At 37.5% G+C, this 20,268-nt stretch overlaps 1 protein-coding gene across 1 annotated transcript in view; it reads left to right on the top strand.

Moving 5' to 3' along the window:
• Positions 1-20,268, top strand: part of CUBN (cubilin) — a 260,214-nt gene that overhangs the window by 20,406 nt on the left and 219,540 nt on the right. The window contains exons 11-17 of the mRNA XM_006052367.4: positions 1,519-1,637; positions 2,065-2,251; positions 3,864-3,976; positions 8,469-8,703; positions 12,529-12,710; positions 15,419-15,581; positions 16,637-16,824. Of these exons, the coding sequence (XP_006052429.4) occupies positions 1,519-1,637; positions 2,065-2,251; positions 3,864-3,976; positions 8,469-8,703; positions 12,529-12,710; positions 15,419-15,581; positions 16,637-16,824 (1,187 nt within the window). The remainder of the gene's footprint in view (positions 1-1,518; positions 1,638-2,064; positions 2,252-3,863; positions 3,977-8,468; positions 8,704-12,528; positions 12,711-15,418; positions 15,582-16,636; positions 16,825-20,268) is intronic.

The raw sequence follows: 20,268 nt of genomic DNA on the forward strand, positions 1-20,268 counted from the left end.
GTTGGGAAATATAGTCTTTATTCCAGGTGCCCACACCCTCAGTTAAAATAGAGTTCCTAAAAAGTAAATAAATTAATAAAGAGTTCCCTACTAAGAAAGGAAAAAAATGGATCCAGGGCAAAAACCTTCAGGGTCTGCAGTGTTGCATAAAACCTTCACCTACTAAAACTTTAAAAATACATGCATATTACTAAACATTTTTTCAAGAATAAATAATTTATTTGCTTATCAATGGTCTGTACAAATATACATTTACCCCACCCTTGACAATAATGGGTACTACAGTGAGTTTTAATTTTCATCAATTTTATAGGCAAAAATTGCCTTCTCATTATTTTAATTTTGACTAAGTCAAAAAACTTTGATTAGTACTAATTAAATAATGAAAAATTTCATATATTTCCTAGCCATTTAATTTTATTAAGGTCCTTTGTTCATCTGCTATCTTACTGATCTGTGAAATTTCATTTTGTACTATGAGGATATTATTTCATTATTTTATATTTTATATATATTTTTCTTGGCATGTGGTTTTTATTTTAATTTTATGATAGTGTTTTCTATTTAGAAGTCTAAAATTTTTAGGTGGTCAAAAAGGTAAATCTTTTATTTTAGCATTTCTCCTCTTAGAATTTGGCCTTCCCTACCAAAGTCTTTGAAAGTCAAGTATTGACACATGGTCCTTCATACTTTCATTTATTTTTAATATTAAAATATTGGATCTTTTCAGGATTTATTTTTATCTATAGCATCAAATAAAAATCTAGTTTGATGTTTTTGTCCAAATAGGTGTCTCCAACTCCATTTATTGAATTATATATCATATCTCATGCTATTTCAAAATACTGCCTTTATTTTACTAACTTGTCATATATATGCACATGTCACATATATCTCACATATATATGAGAGAATATAAATGCATATGTATGCACATATTAAATATATATGTATGACTATTTAAGTGTTTGTTAAATGATTAACAGCCTACTGAAGTGGTTAGGAGTTGAATTCTAGAAGATTGCACTTTATTTTTCCCTTGGCTCTACCATGTTCTAGCTATGGGTCTGTGATCAAGGCACTTAATCTCTCTGTGCTTTGTCTTCATCCATAAACAGAGGTTTTATAATAGTATGTATTTCTAGGGCTCAGTATGTGTACAGATACCATCATTGCAGGAATGCTCTTTCCTGCTGCCAACCCCTCCCTGATAGGAAACTCCCTTTCCCCTTGCTGGGCCTCACATTTTTTTTTACAACTCAGAACTATGACATATGGACTGACAGCACCAGTGTCAATCTGTAAATGAAGTATTGATAATGTGTGCTGTCTTTCTTAGTCTTAAGATTAAAAACTAGGGGAAAAAAAGATTCTAAATCTTTTCACCTCACACTTTGTCTGCCCCAGGGTATGCGCAGACGTTGAGGATTCCTTATCTAGACCACAGAGCCTGAGTTTCGTTCAGGGGCCTGAGTGAAGGAGACCTGCACTTACATTTCCATTTCTATTTCCAAACAGGTTCCTTACCTCTTTGCACTTGTCTTCCGGGATATACTGGAAATGGTTATGGGCCAAATGGATGTGTGCAACTCAGTAATATTTGCCTGAGTCAGCCCTGTGTAAATGGACAATGCATTGTGAGTCCTTTGTTCTTCCTAAGGGAACTGAGTGCTGGAGAATAAATTTAGTTCCCTTCTGTGCAATATGTTTTCTATGATTTATGAGTTTTAAGGTAATGATTCAAGCTTAAGATAAAGAGTTGTCAATAGCTTTCAGATAAAAGGTAGGTAATGACTTAAGTTCCCAGGAAAAACCAATGAGTTCATTTTTTTCTCTCAGTGATTTACAAAGCAGTAAAACAAAAACTACAATTTGACCCAAATACATCTAATTTCTTATTCTTTGGAATTAATATTTAAATGAATTAGTAGTTAGGCTCCTGGAAGATGCTTGTGGTTCAAAACCTTCTTGAAATACATAGCATGCTGTTCTTTATTACTTAGGTTGGGTCATGATTACTGTCTGTCTCTCCATTCTGTGACATGGTGTTTCTTTTTTCCTTAGGAAACAGTCTCTGGTTATGTTTGTAAGTGTGAATCGGGCTGGACTGGTGTCAACTGCACAGAAAACATCAATGAGTGTCTGAGCAACCCCTGTCTGAATGGGGGAACGTGTGTGGACGGCGTTAATGCTTTCAGTTGTGAATGCACACATTTCTGGACTGGATTTCTCTGTCACATTCCCCAGGAAGGTACACTCAGCATCTCTTATGCCACAGATGCTCACAGTTTAGCAGTGTCATCCTTGAGTGAGTCCTGCTGTAGCTTTTCCGCTGAACAACCTGCTTTCATGTTCTGCTGCTCAAAGGCTTAGAACTAAGTCTTCCCTTGCAGAAATGGTTTGAAATTCACAAGGTAAGATAAGGTAAATTCAACTTAAGCCATACAAATCTTTTCATAAAAGAAAACATTAATATTTTCCATTTTCATAATGTCCCTTTTGAAAGCAAAATATACTAAGTTATTATAGTTTTCTAAAGGAGAGTCTCTATAGCAGCCATTTCATTTCCCTGGAATATTACAGATACTCATGTCACTCTCCTGTTCTAGAGTATACAGTGTCTCCCTTTTGCCTGTTAAATAAAGATCAGGACTAGGTTTTTTTGTTGTTTTTTGTTTGTTTTGTTTGCTTTTCAAATTTAAAATAAAAAAATGTCTTTAGCATACTGAGGAATACAAAAGGAGTATATGTGAAAAATATGTATGTATATATTCTTATAAATATATAAAAGAGCTTTTGCCCTCAAGGAGTTTAGTTGTGGAATAAAGACATTTAAAATTAAAATGACATAAAAGAGTAAATTATAGCACAAAGAAGACAACCTTTGGATTCTGCATTTCTGAGTTTTTCAGATTCTCCATTTAGTAGCCACAGTCTCAAGGAAGTAGCTTAATTTCTGAACTTCAGTTTTCTTATTTATAAAATGGAGAAAACCATGTATATCTCCAAATACCAAATGAAGGTACTGAAGGTTACTAGATAACATGCAAATCATCTAGTGAAATGAGAGTTAATATTACACTGTGAATGAACCTGGAAGACTTTTTCAGTCATCCTCCACAATCAAGCCTCACCCTAACCATCTAACCTTTTCTTCACTAGTTCCCTAAAAATATGCCCTTTCAAGCCAGATAGCTTTCCTTATCTCCTGATGCCATGTGCCACCACATTTCTGCTGTGTTCCTTTATTTGGAAAATTTATCTTCCCAAACCTCTCCAAAATCCTGCATTGCTTCCGATTAGAATGTATCTGTCCCCAAGGAAGGCTTTGTATTCAGCCTTCTCCATAAAACTCTTCTGACCGCTCCGCCTGTCCCTCATTCCTCCTAATTTTGAAAGCCTCAGCACATCTACTGAGGCTTTATTGTGTGTTTAGGACTCTAGTAGACCCTGTGGAAAAATAAGGAAACAGACAATAAAATAATCTCCACCTACTTTCAGCTTTTCTTCCAGTTGAGGAGACAAGGTTGATATGGCAGAGGGGAGACAGGAATTAAAGATACGAATTAAATTGTGTGCGGTCAGGTGTCACAGACACAGAGGGAATGAGGGCCAGAGGAAACACTGAGAGGCAGGGAAACTCAGGTGGAGATGAGGACACGTAAGCTGGACTCTGAGCACAAGGTGGGACTTGAGTAGATGCTGAAGGAAGAAGGAGACTGATGAGAAGAAAGAATGGCAGGCTTTTGTTTCAACATGAATTACTCAGACTCTCTAAAGGCTTCAGAGGCAGAGTGGGAGTTGCTTGGCCTCTTCCTTCCCAGAGTCTGTGTAAAGCACAGTTAACTTCTTTTCCTCTGCAGTGTGTGGAGAGTCCCTCTCGGGGATGAATGGAAGCTTCAGCTTCGTGAGCCCTGATGTTGCTTATGCTCATGACATTAACTGCTTCTGGGTTATCCACACTGAAGAGGGAAAGGTAAATACAGCGTCTCCCAGCCACACTGTGTTTCATTTATATGTATGCATATGTACTACATGTATATATTACATTATTTTACATATAATGATAATTCAACCATCACATATTGAGGACCTTGGGCAAGCTCTGGGAGATGGTGAGGGACAGGGAAGCCTGGCATGCTTCAGTCCTTGGGGTCACAAAGAGTTGGACACGACTTGGCAATTGAACAACAACAAAATGTTGAGGACTTTCTAAGTATCAGGCTTTGGGCTAAGTATTTTGTATACCTTTCTCAAAAACTTACACTAACTTTTTTAATTGAAGTATTGGTATCCTCATTTGTGTAGATGAAATAATGGAAACTATGAGAAGCTAAGTAATTGGGAAAGCTTCCATTCATCCCCGAGAGGGACTCTCCACACACTGCAGAGGAAACAAAGTTGAACTGTGCACTTTGCAGTGTTTTTAAAAACACTCTTTATCTGGTAATTGGACTAGTTGGATTTTAAAGCCAAGTTTGTCTTTCAAAGCCTGTGCTTTGTCCAGTACAGACATGTCTTTACGTGGGTTGGCTGACGGCAAGTCAGCCATTTGTAAAGTCATATTGTTACCAAACTGGTAGTGATCATTCAATGTTAGGTTGATCATTATGCCAAAATGGGGACTGCTGTTAAGATGGTTTCCTTATCCAAGTCTTCTCTGACAGCACACTCTCCAAGTGTGCTATGTTCATTGCTTTACATATGTTTAATTATTGCATTTTAACTCCCATCACCTCATTTACCCTTGAGCAGCTGAGACATCTGTCCAGGGGTGTGAGGTCTTTAAGTGGCCTGGGACCTGAACCCAGGCCGTTTGACTCCAGTGACTGGACTGCTGTGCAAATGGTCTTCAAATTAAGATCCTAGCCCAAGGTTTTTAGTGCTTTTATCTCCAGCATTACTCAGACTTTTCCAAATATTTATTTCTCAACCAACTCATGGACTCATTAAATTAAAGTTGCATATCTGACTAGCTAAGGCTTTCCCTTGAAATACTATTAACTTTTCCCAGCAAACTAATGTTGCAGAGGTCATTGTCAAGGTTAGAAATATTTTTTCCCTTGAGCAAGGATTCTTTGGGGTCTGGTGATCCCACAATAGAGTAAACTCCAAAGTTGGTCTCCCATTGGGTATGTTATGTGAATTTCCTTCCTTCTATTTAGTTTTCATGAATTCTGTTTCCTGACATTGAAAACATGTTTCTTTCAAGAAAAAAATCATTTTGTGAAAAACTTTTAATGCTTTTCTTGTGAGCTTGTAAAAAAATTTTATGCTGTTTTTCTTGAGTATTGTGAACTTTCTTATCCCCATCACAGTTTACATAATACAGTTTATATAATATTGAAATAAGGATACTTCAATTTATAAACGTTTATTTGATTTTCATTGAAATTGCTTCAAGGACAAAAATGATGTAATGTTGGGTAAGAGATGTTAAAAGTACCCTAGCATAGCATTTCAAAAACATCCTGATTCCCTTTTTCACAAGCTGAATGCTGTGGTGGTTTTAGATCATAAATTAGATTCTTTCAACAACCACCTTCTGATAGTTTGGCTGTTTCAGATGAGGTTGTTGGCACAAAATCTTTTATGTTTCTTTAGTCATATTACTGTATTCAAGTCTGTGCAGTCTAACATTTTAACTTGGAGACATATTTATATGTTTATTCTCACCTGCTTGCATACTCAGAACTCTTCATAGTACCTTTCCCTGATGTCTGCTCTTGGTATTTCTCATCCCTTAATGACATCCAAACACCAAAAATGAATACCCATTATACAGGCCTACACCCTAAGCCATCCATCCAGGCTGGGTATCAGTTGAGAGGTTCAGAGACCCCTAATAGCTGAGAAAATAAGAGAAGCAAAAGGCAAAGGAGAAAAGGAAAGATATACCCATCTGAATGCAGAGTTCCAAAGAATAGCAAGAAGGGATAAGAAAGCCTTCCTAAGTGCTCAATGCAAAGAAATAGAGGAAAACAATAGAATGGAAAGACTAGAGGTCTCTTCAAGAAAATTAGAGATACCAAGGGAACATTTCATGCAAAGATGGGAACAATAAAGGACAGAAGAAGTATGGACCTAACAGAAGCAGAAGATATTAAGAAGAGGTGGCAAGAATACACAGAAGACCTATACAAAAGTGATATTAATGATGCAGATAAACACAATGGTTATCACAATGGTAAACCACAATGGTGTGATTGCTCATCTAGAGCTAGACATCTTAGAGTGCGAAGTCAAATAGGCCTTAGGAAGCATCACTATGAGCAAAGCTAGTGGAGGTGATGGAATTCCAGTTGAGCTATTTCAAACCCTAAAATGATGCTGTTAAAATGCTGCACTCAGTATGCCAGCAAATTTGGAAAACTCAGTAGTAGCCACAGGACAGGAAAAGGTCCATTTTCATTCCAATCCCAAAGAAAGGCAATGCCAAAGAATGTTCAAACTACCACACAATTGCACTCATTTCACATGCTAGCATAGTAATGCTCAAAATTCTCCAAGCTAAACTTCAATAGTACGTGAACTGTGAACTTCCAGATGTTCAAGCTGGATTTAGAAAAGGTAGAGGAACCAGCGATCAAATTGCCAATGTCCAATTATAGAAAAAAAACAAGAGAATTCCAGAAAAACATCTATTGCTTCCCTGACACACTAAAGCCTTTGATTCACAATAAACTGATATGAGACCACCTTATCTGCCTCCTGAGAGGTCTGTGTGCAGGTCAAGAAGCAACAGTTAGAACCACACATGGAACAATGAACTGCTTCCAGATTGGGAAAGAAGTACGTCACTGTATATTGTCACCCTGCTTATTTAACTTATATGCAGAGTACATCATGTGAAATGCCAGGCTGGATGAAGCACAAGCTGGAATTAAGATTGGAGGAGAAATATCAATAACCTCAGATATGCAGGTGACACCACCGTTATGGCAGAAAGCGAAGAAGAACTAAAGAGCCTCTTGATGAAAGTGAAAGAGGAGAGTGAAAAAGCTGGTTTAAAAGGCAACATTCCAAAAACTAAGATCATGGCATCCAGTCCCATTATTTCATGGCAAATAGATGGGGAAACAATGGAAACAGTGACAGACTTTCTTTTCTTGGGCTCTAAAATCACTGCAGATGGTGACCGCAGCCATGAAATTAAAAGACGCTTGCTCCTTGGGAGAAAAGCTATGACCAACCTAGACAGCATATTAAAAAGCAGAGATGTTACTTTGCCAACAAATATCCATCTAGTCAAAGCTATGGTTTTTCCAGTAGTCATGTATGGATGTGAGAGTTGGACCATAAAGAAGGCTGACTGCCAGAGAATTGATGCTTTCAAACTGTGATGTTGGAGAAGACTTTTGAAAGTTCCCTGGACTGCGTGTAGATCAAACCAGTCAACCCTGAAGGAAATCAACCCTGAATATTTACTGGAAGGACTGATGCTGAAGCTGAAACTCTAATACTTTGGCCACCTGATGCAAAGAGCTGACTCATTAGAAAAGACCCTGATGCTGGGAAAGATTGAAGGCAGGAGGAGAAGGGGACGACAGGATGAGATGGTTGGATGGCATCACTGACTGAATGCACATGAGTTTGAGCTAACTCTGGGAGTTGGTGATGGACAGGGAAGCCTGGTGTGCTGCAGTCCGTGGGGTCTCAAAGAGTCGGACATGACTGAGCAACTGAGCAACAACAAAGGAATCAGCATCCCTGGGGGTCACTGATGAATTATGAGTAGGCTTCAGGCTATTTATTCGTCAGTTAAATTTAATTCAAGGTAGATATTCATATTATATATGTTACTGATTTGGAAGCACTGTTAGCTATACATTTGGAGTGACTTTGTTTAATGAACTTTATGATTAATGAAATCTAGGTAAATCTGTTTCATTAACCCATTGAACAATAACTTAGTGGGTATAACGTTTCATTTACACAAGGTGAATAAGTTCTAGAGATCTGCCATACAACATTGTTCCTATAGGTACCAATACAGCATTGTACTCATATGTAAGAAGGTAGATCACATGCTGTGTTCTTACAAGGAAGAGAGAGAGAGAAAAAATGAGAGAGAGAGAGAGAGAGAAGGAAATTGGAAGCTGTTGGTTATGTCTATTATATTGACTCCATTGATGATGTCACAGGTGTTTACATATTTGCAAACTTCTCAAACTGTACACATTAAATATGTACAGTTCTTTGTACCTCAGTAAAGTCATTACAAATCTATCTTGTTAATATTGAGATTTTTGATATTAGCTGAAGTTAAGGTCTAAGCAATTTTTAACACAAGTTTCACTTAATATATAGAATTGTCATATATATTTGTGGATAATTAAGTAATAGGAAATTATAGATCTGTCTCTTGAAAGGGACTCAATAAAAATGCTTCCAATTAGTAGGAGAAATTCTTTAGAATTAACATAGACGTGGAAAATAATCTCTTATGACCTTTTTTCTTTTTTCAGATATTGCGGATCACTTTCACTTTTTTTCAATTAGAACCCACAAACAACTGTCCACACGAGTTTCTTCAGATTCACGATGGAGATTCCTCTGCAGCACATCAGCTCGGAAGATTCTGTGGCTCCAACCCCCCTCACGAGCTCCTCAGTAGTGACAACGCCCTCTATTTTCATCTCTATTCTGAACATTTAAGAAGTGAAAGAGGCTTTACAATAAGATGGGAAACACAGCTACCAGGTAAGTGAAAACATGGAGAGAAATAAAGCAAGCTCTTGAGGCTACATCAATTGTTGATCAGTATTAGACTTTTGGATACGTTAGCTGTTTTGAGATCTCAGTTCTATAATTATTTTAAAATAAAAAAAAAAAAACCTAAAATGCAGTGGCCTTCCATTTTGTGTTCAGAAATAATAAAATATAGATGAACTGAAAGAGTTTAAACAGCATGAGTCTTAAAGGGTCCCTTATGAAATTACTAAACAGCATTTTTATAATCCCTACTAGTAAATACTGCAGGGGTGTTACTGAGGACTCTGCCTCTTCCTTCACTTAGTACTTTTCTTTTTTTAAATCTTCATGTCATATGATGATTTGTTCCTTTATGGTTAGCTTGTTTTTGGTGCTCTATTTTTTAAACTTTTTTTACTATGAATTTTTTTTAACATATAAAAAAGTAAGAACAGCACACTGAACCTCCAGTTCATTTATCAATAAATTTGTGAATCTATTTCTGAAATTTCTCATCTTTTCTATTGGTTTATTTATCCTTGTGCCCCATTGGCTTAGTAGTGAAGCTTGAAATCTGGTTGTGTAAAACCTCTAATCTTGTTCTTCAAAATATGCTAGATCCTTACACATGCAGCTTGTTAACTTCCCTCAACAATCTGCTGCTTCAGTTCAAGTCTTGCTGAATCTATGATGAATTTGGGAAGAAATGACTTCTTGAAAATATTGACCCTGACAATCCATGAACATGGACTATTTCTTTATTTACTTAGTTCTCTTCTAATTTAGCAATGGTTAGTAGATTCCCATGCTTAAGTATGCCACAGCTTTTATTAATTTTTTCCCCTAGCTATTTAACATTTGTTAAATGATATTGTTTTTCTAAAATTTTTTTTCATTTGTTGTTAATATATAGAGGTATCCTGTGCATACTTATTTTAAAAATTTGGTTTTGAACCCAGCTGTATTGCTAATTCACTCATCAGTTCTAACCATTTTTCAGGAGAGTCTTTTGGATTTCTATACATACACAGTGATATTATCTGTGAATTTGTTATGCAACCTGTTTTTCTAATTTCTTGCCAATCTTTGTAACCATTATTTCTCTTCCTTGACTTATTTCTTTGCTTGGCCAGAATTTCTAATATAACACTGAATGAAAGTGATGGAGTGAGTATCATTGTCTTGTTCCCAGCCTCATGGGGAAATGTTCAATATTCTGCCTTTAAATGTCGTGTTTTAGCTGTTAAGTTTTTGTAAATAACTTTTATCGCATTAAGGAAGTTCACTCTGAATTATTACGGCTGGATAACATATGACACACAAATTTAGCATTGTGGAGCATTAATCATCTTATTATATTTCTGACTTTGTGGACCAGGAATTTGGAAAGGGCTCAGCATGGCAATAATCACTTGACCTCTTAAGCAGTTACAATCAGATATTGGCTGGGACTGTAGTCATCTAAAGGCTCAATGAGGCTGGAAATCCGATATGACTCAGTCATTTGGCTAACAATTGGTGCTGGCCTCTGGATGAGAATTCAACCAGGCTGTTGACTTGAATGCCTACCTGCAGCCCCTCTCCTGTGGTGGTCTTAGTAGTGGAAGCCCCTGTAGTGGAACTTCTTTCCAGCATTGGCTTCTCTCAGAATATGCATTGCAACAGGACCAGGCAGGTACCACATAACTGTTATTGACCTTTCCTTAGAGGTCATATTGTGTTATTTCTGCTATATTTTTAACTGGCTGAAGCAGTCACAGGAATACTCTGGAGGTCCTGTGGCTAAGAAAGACTGCGCTTTCACTGCTGAGGTTGTGGGTTCAGTCCTTAGTCAGGGAACTAAGATCTCACAAGCTGTGTGGTGTGGCCAAAAAATAAAAAAGAAAAGAAAAAAAAATTATTTGAAGCAGTCATAAACCCACCCATATTCAAGAGGAAGAGCCACAGACCCTACTTCTCCATGGGAGAAGTGCCAAAGAATTTATGAACATTTTCAACTATCACCTTTTATTTCTAGCTTATTATGAATGGATGCTAAAACATTAAATACTTTTTCTAAATCTTTTGAGATATGATTTTCTCCTCTGCTTCTGTCATTTTTCCACTCCCTTCTCTCCTTCTGGGTTTCAAATTACACACAGAGGTTTGGGCTTTGTCTCCTATTTCCTGTTGGTCTGCAGTCTTCCCCTTTGCGTTTACAGCTTAGGCTTTGGCTAAGGACCCAAGGACACATTTTTTTGGATGCTATTTTCATGCAGCTGCCTTTTCTGTAATACTCTGTTCGCAAGTCCCAGCCCAACAATCTGAGTTTCTTGGCCCAACAATCTGAGTTTCATTTCTTTCACCAGCAAGAATATTGCTGTTGCTGCTGTTTGGGCCCCACTGCCCTGCACTGCAGGTTGAGAAATGCACACAGGGAGTGTTTGATCAAATTCAGTTTTGTTTTTGCAAAAGTAATTACGTCAGGAGGTACTTTTCACTTTTCAATGAACTCTTTGTTTCTATCTCTATTCTTTTGAGAAGCTCTTCACATTTTAGGGATATTAACTCATTGTATTATATACTATGTTTTCCCTAGCTTTCTATTAATATTTTGCTTTGCTTATGGCACTTTATTTTTTTTACTTATATGATAATTTTTTAAATACTAAAAAAGCTTTTAAAAAAGCTTTTCTTCCTCAGAGCAACTGAGATGTTTTCTCATTAGAAACAGTGAGAATCATGTAACTAAATTTGTTTCACTTTTGGCCTTGGTAGCGAAATTTTTTTTAATAACCTGCATAGTTACATGAATTCCACAACTTGTATATGTGAAATGTCACTTTATTTTACTTTTTTTTAAATTTATATTTACTCTAGTCTAGATTTATATCTAGATTTCTGTGTTTGTTTTTTTTTTTTCTATTTTTATAGTAACATGCAATAGCAACCACAGATGATATGCAATTTTAGGGGGTTAGTGGGATATAGTGGAGGTGAGATGGTGGAGTGAGTGTCAGAAAGCTGGATGCCATTCTTCCCCAACTCCATTCCTGGGAGGGTGGTTCAACCACCCATAGATATGTGAATTTCTTCATTTATAAAATGAATGGTCTGTATCTTGGGGTTAAGACTGCTAATCTTCTCAAATGAAAATTATGTAGCGCTGAACTTTTCTAATGTATAAAATGACCTAGTTTGTTGAAAGACTTAGGGGCTGACAGAAGTTCCAGAAATTTTTAAGAGTTAATGCACAAAAGGGAAGGGTAGGGATAAATTAGGAGATTGGGATTAACAGATATACCCTACTATATATAAAATAGATAAACAATAAGGACCTACTGTTAAAGCCAGGGAACTATATTCAATATCTTGTAACAACTTATAATGGAAAAAAAATCTGAAAAAGAGTGTGTGTGTATATATATATATATATATTTTTTTTTTTTTCTGAATCACTTTGCTGTATACCTGAAATTAACATTGTAAATCAACTGTACTTTAATAGAGTTAAGGTACAGGAATTATTCTCTTTCAAAGTGAAAAAATAAATCTGTCATCTCATTATTCATCACTCAGACAGTTCAGCACTGCATTTTAAATCATATCACCACGAGATGGCTAATAAGCATGGAGCTTGATACACGGGTGATTCATTTATTTATCTATCGGTACTCCTGGTTTTATAACTTTGTAAAACTGGAAAACAGAAAGTCATGCTTAATTTATGAGGGTGTCCAAAACTGCACCTAGTTATTTATACAAAGCCTTTCTTCTTGCAGTAAAGGCTATGATAATTCTACATGAATTATAAGTTGCGTACAAATGTAAAGTTATTTTTTCCTCTTATTTCAGAGTGCGGAGGTATGCTGACTGGAACTTATGGTTCTATTAAGTCTCCGGGGTATCCTGGAAAGTATCCTCCAGGAAGAGATTGTGTCTGGAGGGTGATAACTAGTCCTGACCTCCTGATCACATTTACTTTTGGGACCTTGAGCCTGGAGCACCATGATGACTGTAGCAAAGATTATCTTGAGGTAGACCATTGTGTTTATTTATTTATATAAAAAATACTTTTATTTATTTATTATTTTTGCTGCGCTGGGTCTTCATTATCGTGTGCGGGCTTTCTCTAGTTGCGGAGAGCTGGGGCTACTCCTCGTTGTGGTGCATGGGCTCCTCATTGCGGTGGCTTCTCTTGTTGTGAAGCAGGGGCTCTAGAGCATGGACTCAGTAGTTGTGGCACAGAGGCTTGTGGCACAGTTGCTCCCTGGCATGTGGGATCTTCCTGGACCAGGGATTGAACCTGTTCCCCACGTTGGAAAGCAGATTCTTATCCACTGCACCACCAGAGAAGTCCAACAATTGGATTTAGATAGAATTTATCATGATATGATTAGAACTCAGGGAACTATTATTAGCAATGCCCTTGGATGACCAAAGTTTGTTAGCAATAGTTAGGTGTATTTATTCTTCAATAGGTAGCTGATGGACATCTAGATCTTGCTACCTCCCTGTTTTGTCAGCAGTGAAAGAGTGGAGTCCTAACCACTGGACCGCCAGGGAATTCTCAGTAACTCTCCATCTTAGCTGTGCCACCTTGTTGTTGCCTATGGGTTCCATTTAAATATGGGAAACAGACTGCCCTGCCTTCCCCTGTCATTTCCCAGAAGCCCAGTTTCTTCCCATGGGAATAGCAGATTTTATGAAATCAACACCCAGGAATGGCTGTCTTCTCCATAGCAGATTCAAATCTTCAGTTGTCTGCTATAAACTGCCAAGGTGTTTCACAAGTTGACTCTAGGCTTCCATGAAGAAAAGTAACCTAATAGCAATTGTGTTTGGATTGCTGAAGGGTGTGCCTCACTGGCTATGTTGATATTGTCACTGGGAAGAAAGAAGTCACCCTCTGTCCCTCCAGTTTATCATTAGTAAAAGATTAAAATATGAAAGAGGAAACATGTGGCATTTGTTATATTCAAATGCTATAAGCATGTAGGTCTATCAAAAACATGGCTGTCCATTTGTAAACTGAAAAGATCATTGAGAAGATTGAATTCATATGTTGTTCCCATCTTGTTTACCACCATAAGTCTCTGAGTCCCTTGCAGCAGTGACAAAAGATAGTATGGTTTCCCAAGTCCATTAGAGAAGAATGGAGCATAATGGAATTGCTGATAAAAATGGAAGTGTATGGCTGTCAGACAGGAATCTCCATGAGCTGAAGTCATTAGTAATTTAGCACCTGTAATGGATTTGAAACCTTTGGGAATGACTGGAAAATCTCGGCAAGATAATCCTGTAGATGTTGACATTAAAGTAAAAATTTTTGAAGTTAATTTCAATATATTCTATTAATATCAAATTAGAGACAGTTTTTTCATTCCTACATGTTAATTCCTGGATATGCATGTAATGGAAAAGACCAATCATTCCAATAATATTGAAATGACTCTCATTTCTCAAGAATATTTCAAGGAGCTAGTTAAATGCTGCCCTATAACTTTGCTACCAGTAGAACAAATAATTTGAGTGGACAAAATTGGTCATATTAAAATATGATTTGGTTCATTGGTGCCCTGGTGTTCTATGCAGTACAGAATTTGCAATTACAGCAGGATCATAGGATGGCTGCCATGATTATTTAAGAGATTAAAACCCAGCCAGTAAAAAGATTTGCTAAGGTCAGTCATCATTAGTGCAGTACTTAATTACTATTAAAAGTTTCACTTTTTAAATTCACAAAACTGTTTTTATGTTGCATCTAAGAAGAATTGATGCTTTTGAACTGTGGTGTTGGAGAAGACTCTTGAGAGTCCCTTGGACTGCAAGGAGATCCAACCAGTCCATTCTGAAGGAGATCAGCCCTGGGATTTCTTTGGAAGGAATAATGCTAAAGCTGAAACTCCAGTACTTTGGCCACCTCATGCAAAGAGTTGACTCATTGGAAAAGACTCTGATGCTGGGAGGGATTGGGGGCAGGAGGAGAAGGGGACGACAGAGGGTGAGATGGCTGGATGGCATCACTGAGTCGATGGATGTGAGTCTGAGTGAACTCCGGGAGTTGGTGATGGACAGGGAGGCCTGGCGTGCTGCGATTCATGGGGTCGCAAATAGTCAGACACGACTGAGTGACTAAACTGAACTGAACTGAATCTCACATTATTTCCTTTCCCATCTCTGATCCTCCTGAGTATTTAGACCAAGCTGTGTGTCAGTGGATATTGCTGGCATTCCTTCCTCTTCTGTTTTCTTTGCCTATATTCATTTCTTCTTCTCAATCATTAGGAATTTATCATTTCAAAATGAACATCTGGAGAGTTCCCTGGCATCTCAGTGGTTAGGACCTGGTGCTTTTGTTGCAGAGGGTTCATCCCTGGTCTAGGAACTAAGATCCCACAAGCTGCATGGCATAACCATAAATGAATGAATGAACAATTAAAAGAAACCAAACACCTGGGGTTGGGGGAAACCTAGGAAAGAAAATATTGAAAATTTTTCATGAAACAAATTCAGAATATACATTTAGCCTCAGAGTTAAAATTCACAGTGAATGTAAGGCATCTGAATGATGGGAGGAGATTACCCTTCCCTGAATCTCAACTGTGTGCTGGATTCACAGGTGATAGGAGAACCTCCCAGAGCCATCACTTAAAAGACAAGTTTTCTAAAGTTAATGTACAAAATGGCTAGGCTTGTTAAAATCTGACCACATTGAACGTAATGACTCCTCGTCTTCTTTTAGATTCGAGATGGTCCTTTGCATCAGGACCCTGTTCTTGGGAAATTCTGCACCACTCTCTCTGCACCCCCACTCCAGACTACTGGTCCCTTTGCCAGGATTCATTTCCATTCCGACAACCAGATTAATGACCAAGGGTTTCTTATCACCTACTTAACATCACCTTGTAAGTACCTTGATGACTGGGAGCTTAATATCAACTTGAAGGACAGTGCTCTGCTCATAGCTGTTCTGTATTTTACTGTGAGGCTGAGGATGACTTACTCATACTGATTATGTGTATTTATAAATATTTCTCTCATTGCTACAAATTTCTTTGTGTTTCCAGTGTTCTATTATTAATGCTATAATACTCCTTAGCCCCTAAATTCTGGGATCCACATTATGGTAAATATGTGTGAGACCCCTAAAATTAAATAATTCATACATTAGTTCCTTAGCTGTTATTGGGTGTGTTGTTGGGAGAAACAAAAGGGAAATGCAGTCTCTCTTGAGATATGTCAGATTTATAGCTATTTTATCTTTAACTTGCATTGATACCTTAAAGCAAACCAACAACAAAAAAAAACGGTGAAATGCTCCATGATTTTATTTTTTATTTTAGGTCTGTAGAGGATTTTGTTCTTCACATACATCATTGTGCCCTGATGAGAATTCACAAGAGAAACACCTTTTAAGTCTCAATATCAGGAAAAATAACAAGAAACATCTTTTCACTAGTCTTCTTTCCTCATTTATTTTGGCTTCAGGCTGAATCTGCTGCTGACTTTCTGTAATTTCTGTAGCCCATACCTGTTTTCTGTGCATACCAACTTCCCCCCCACCCCCGACCATATCTTGCTATTCTGTATTCATTATTCCTTTAATCTCTTTCATTTTTCTAGTTATATATTTTATTTTGTTACATGTGTTTTATAAACTGCCTCAAATCTCTTTGGCATGCAGGAAAGCATAAATGCATTTGAAAAGCAATTTATCTAAGAGGATGTCAGATTGAAAGTTAGATCACACATTTCTATAGCCATTTCTTTAGGCTGTCCCACAAATACATGTCAAGCTGAAAAATCTTGTAATGAAAAGTGTAAGTCTGTTCAGGGTGAATAGAGTGGGTGTATGATGGTATGTATGTGTGTATAATTTTAAAAAATTGTGTCTCGTGCCTGGGAGCTGGAGGAATGTCTGTCTGCGTGACCTTTCCCTTCTCTTCTGTGCTGTCTTTAGCGGACCTACAATGTGGAGGGAACTACACAGACCCAGAGGGTCTTCTCTTTGCTGACTTGTCTGGACCTTTCATGCACGACAGACAATGCATCTACACCATAAAGCAGCCCCCGGGAGAGCAAATACAGGTCAACTTCACCGTCGTGGAGCTGGAAGGCCAAAGTGGCTGTTCTCATAGTTACATTGAGGTAAGCTTTGCTACTGAGTGACCCTTAGATAATGTTTGTCAACATTTTTTTATATTCTGTAGAGCCGAGGTCTTCAAATGGTTGTTGGGTCTACAGCGCCCAGATCACCTGGATGATCTGGATGTTAGGTAGTATAAACCTGTGTCCTGTCCCAGACTTCCTGAATCAGAACCTCTAGGGAATCAGCTCAGCAATCTGTGCTTTAACAGATTCCCCTGCCCCCCAACCCAGCCAGCTGATTTTGTTGCAGGCTAAGGTCTAACAACACCTGTTCTAGAGAATATGAAAGCATTTTGCCAAAAATAGATCTACAGATGGTGAAACAGGAGATGGGTAATAGAATAGCAAAGGAAAAAAATGAAAACTGAGACTAGAAATTCATAATAGTGCTAAATTACAAGCTAATAAGTGTTAGTCACTCAGTCATGTCTGACACTTTGTGACCCCATGGACTGTAGCCCAGCAGGCTCCTCTGTCCATGGAATTCTCCAGATAAGAATACTGGAGTGGATAGCCATTCCCTTCTCTAAGGGATTTTCCTGACCCAGGGATCAAACCTGGGTTTCCTGCATTGCAGGCAGATTCTTTACTGTCTGAGCCACCAGGGAAGCCCACAAGCTTCTAAACTGAGCCCTAATAACCAGGGTGAATGAAAATGAGTAAAACTAATAGCATTTACTAATAGGATACAGAATTCAGAGATTGTACAGGACAGTTTTACATGGGAGGGAACTCACCCCAGAACAGTAAAAGGATTTGCCTGGGTGAGCTAGATAGTCAGTGGCAGAGAGTTAACTTAAAGCATTGAATAATCTTTGTTTTAGAGATTTTTTTTTCTTCATCAGTTCTGCTTGCCCTCCTACTGAAAATTTTAACTCTGATTTAAATGTGTGTAATGGATGTAATAAGAAGACTATCTGAGACAAAAAGGCAGCTTTTGTTTGCCTCATCTGGTATTTCACTTGCTTAACTACTGGTCAAGCCACAAATTAAAGTGTTGAGTAAGAGAAACAAAATACTTTTTGTTGGGTACAATCATTTTCAATAAACTTAGGGAGGCACTGGCAATTATGTTTGCCCATGTAAGTTAGACCAATTCATTTTTCCAGGAAAAACCCAAGTAACCTCTTACCTTCTTCCCTCCTCCACATGTAGAGAGAGGAAGCAGAGAATTCTAGCATAAGATCTGGACTTAACTCAATAATGAACAAGTACATTGACAATGAAACCACAGTAATATATTTTAAATCTAGAAGTTTTAAACTCAGATGGTAAATGTGTATATTCATTCAGTTTATGTTTTCTAAAGTCCCTCATAAAGTACATCAGAGTTTTTCATTATGAAGCAATTTTAGGCATTGTTATCTAAATAAAAACTAAATTTCCAACATCTTTTTTTTTTTTAATTGAAGAATAGTAAAAATAGTTCACACTTAGAGAGTACTTATTGTGCTAGATGCCCTTACTCCCTGGGGGAAACTTTCTGCAACTGTGATTATCTTCCTATTTGTGGACCACCTACCTGGGTCTTGACTATATTGCATCTCTGCCATTCCTGCCTGTCTCATTATGGTTCCTTATTTACATATTTAGTTGGGAATCTCTTCTGCTAGTCTTCAGGTTGTTCTCATTGATAACTGCTCTGTAAACAGTTGTAAATTTGGTGTCCCCATCAGAGGAACTGAGCTCTGGGTCTTTCTATTCCGCCATCTCCACCCAACACTCTAAGTTCTTATTTTCGTTCAGTCCTGTGATGACTGTATACTGAAACTGGTAGTTGCTCAGTTGTGTCCAACTCTGCAACCCCATGGATTATAGCATGCCAATCTCCTGTATCCATGGAATTCAAGAATACTGGAGTGGGTAGCCATTCCCTTTTCCAGGTGGACTGAATCCAAGTCTCCTGCATTGCAGGCAGATTCTTTACCATCTGAGCCACTAGTGAAGCCTTGGACAATTCTTTACCTACATACTTGAGTTCCTACTTCTGTAAGATGCCCTACCTTTCCTCCTACACTTTATAAGGATAAATCAAGGAAATAAAAAAAGAAGCTTGAAGAATTAAAAACATTACAAATGCAAGTCTTTCTCAGGTCAAATTTCTGACTCCTGCCTTGAACGCATTAGTTCAGAGACATCGGATGAGAACCTTTCATAGTTGGCCACTGAAGTATCAACATTCTAATGTGCACTAATAACCACAGAGTCTTGATCAAATGTCCCTCAAGGGTTATTGATGGAAAAAATAAAAGAACTTTGTTATCAGGACAGGTCATATACAGTGATTTGAATAATTGAATAGACTTTTCTATATAACCTTGACTGTCCTACAGAAATACAGCCAATTGATTTATAGAAATTTAGCACCAGCAGGGTCTCAGAAGTCATTTAATAAAAATCCTTAATTTTATAAATGAGAAAATTGAGATCACAAAGGTCAAATTCTGGTTATTGTTGGAACAGGATTTAGCTGTACCTACATGTAGTAGTCTAGATAGATGTATACTGACTTAGATCAAAGTTCTGACCTTTAATCATATCTACCTACTGGGAAAATTTGTGAACTAAGCCCTTTTAGGAAAAGTATATCCAACACTTTTCATATGCTTTAGACAGTGGGTAAAGTGATACTGGAACCAAATTCAAATGACATTATTATGACTCAATATATCATTCTCCTAAATGTTGGTTTTAGTTTTAAAGTGTTTAAAATGACATGTTTAATCAAAGGAATAAACAAAAAAGTGTAGTATTTAAGATACATTGCTGGTTTGGAAGAAGGATGATTTTGCCATTTATTAACTCTATTTGTGTGAGAGAGAAGGCCCCCCCCCTCAACATTTTAGAAAGGATGAAGAGCAGAAAGGTAATTCTAGATAGGTGTGGGAGAATGATTATAGGAACTCTTCTTTTGAGTGGGAATAGATGCTGGGAAAGATTGAAGGCAGGAGAAGAAGGGGACAACAGAGGATGAGATGGTTGGATGGCATCACCGACTCAATGGACATAAGTTTGAGTAAATTCTGGGAGCTGGTGATGGACAGAGAGGCCTGGCGGGCTGCAGTTCATGGGATCGCAAAGAGTCAGACACGACTGAGTGAACTAAACTAAATTGAGATGTATTTCTAAGAATCCCAAATCTTCTCATTTATAACTCCGGATGTCTTGTTGCCATGTGAATATGTCCTTTAAATGTAGATTAAAATGTCAATCTCTAGTATGTCTCTTTCACATGTAGTGTGGTTTGGAAAGACTTTGTGTTCAGTAAGAAAGCTCCATAAACATTTATTTGAGAATAAAATTTAACTGCAAAGGATCATAAATGTGGTATTGCCACATTCAGTGTAGCATATCTTTCTTCTTTTTTAAACAAGAAACGCACATTTATATTTTAATTCTTGGACTTATATCACTTCTCAGCTAAAGTTTCCACTTCTAAAAATG

The sequence above is a fragment of the Bubalus bubalis genome, chromosome 14 (assembly GCF_019923935.1).
Source record: "Bubalus bubalis isolate 160015118507 breed Murrah chromosome 14, NDDB_SH_1, whole genome shotgun sequence".
Classification (NCBI taxonomy): Eukaryota; Metazoa; Chordata; class Mammalia; order Artiodactyla; family Bovidae; genus Bubalus; species Bubalus bubalis.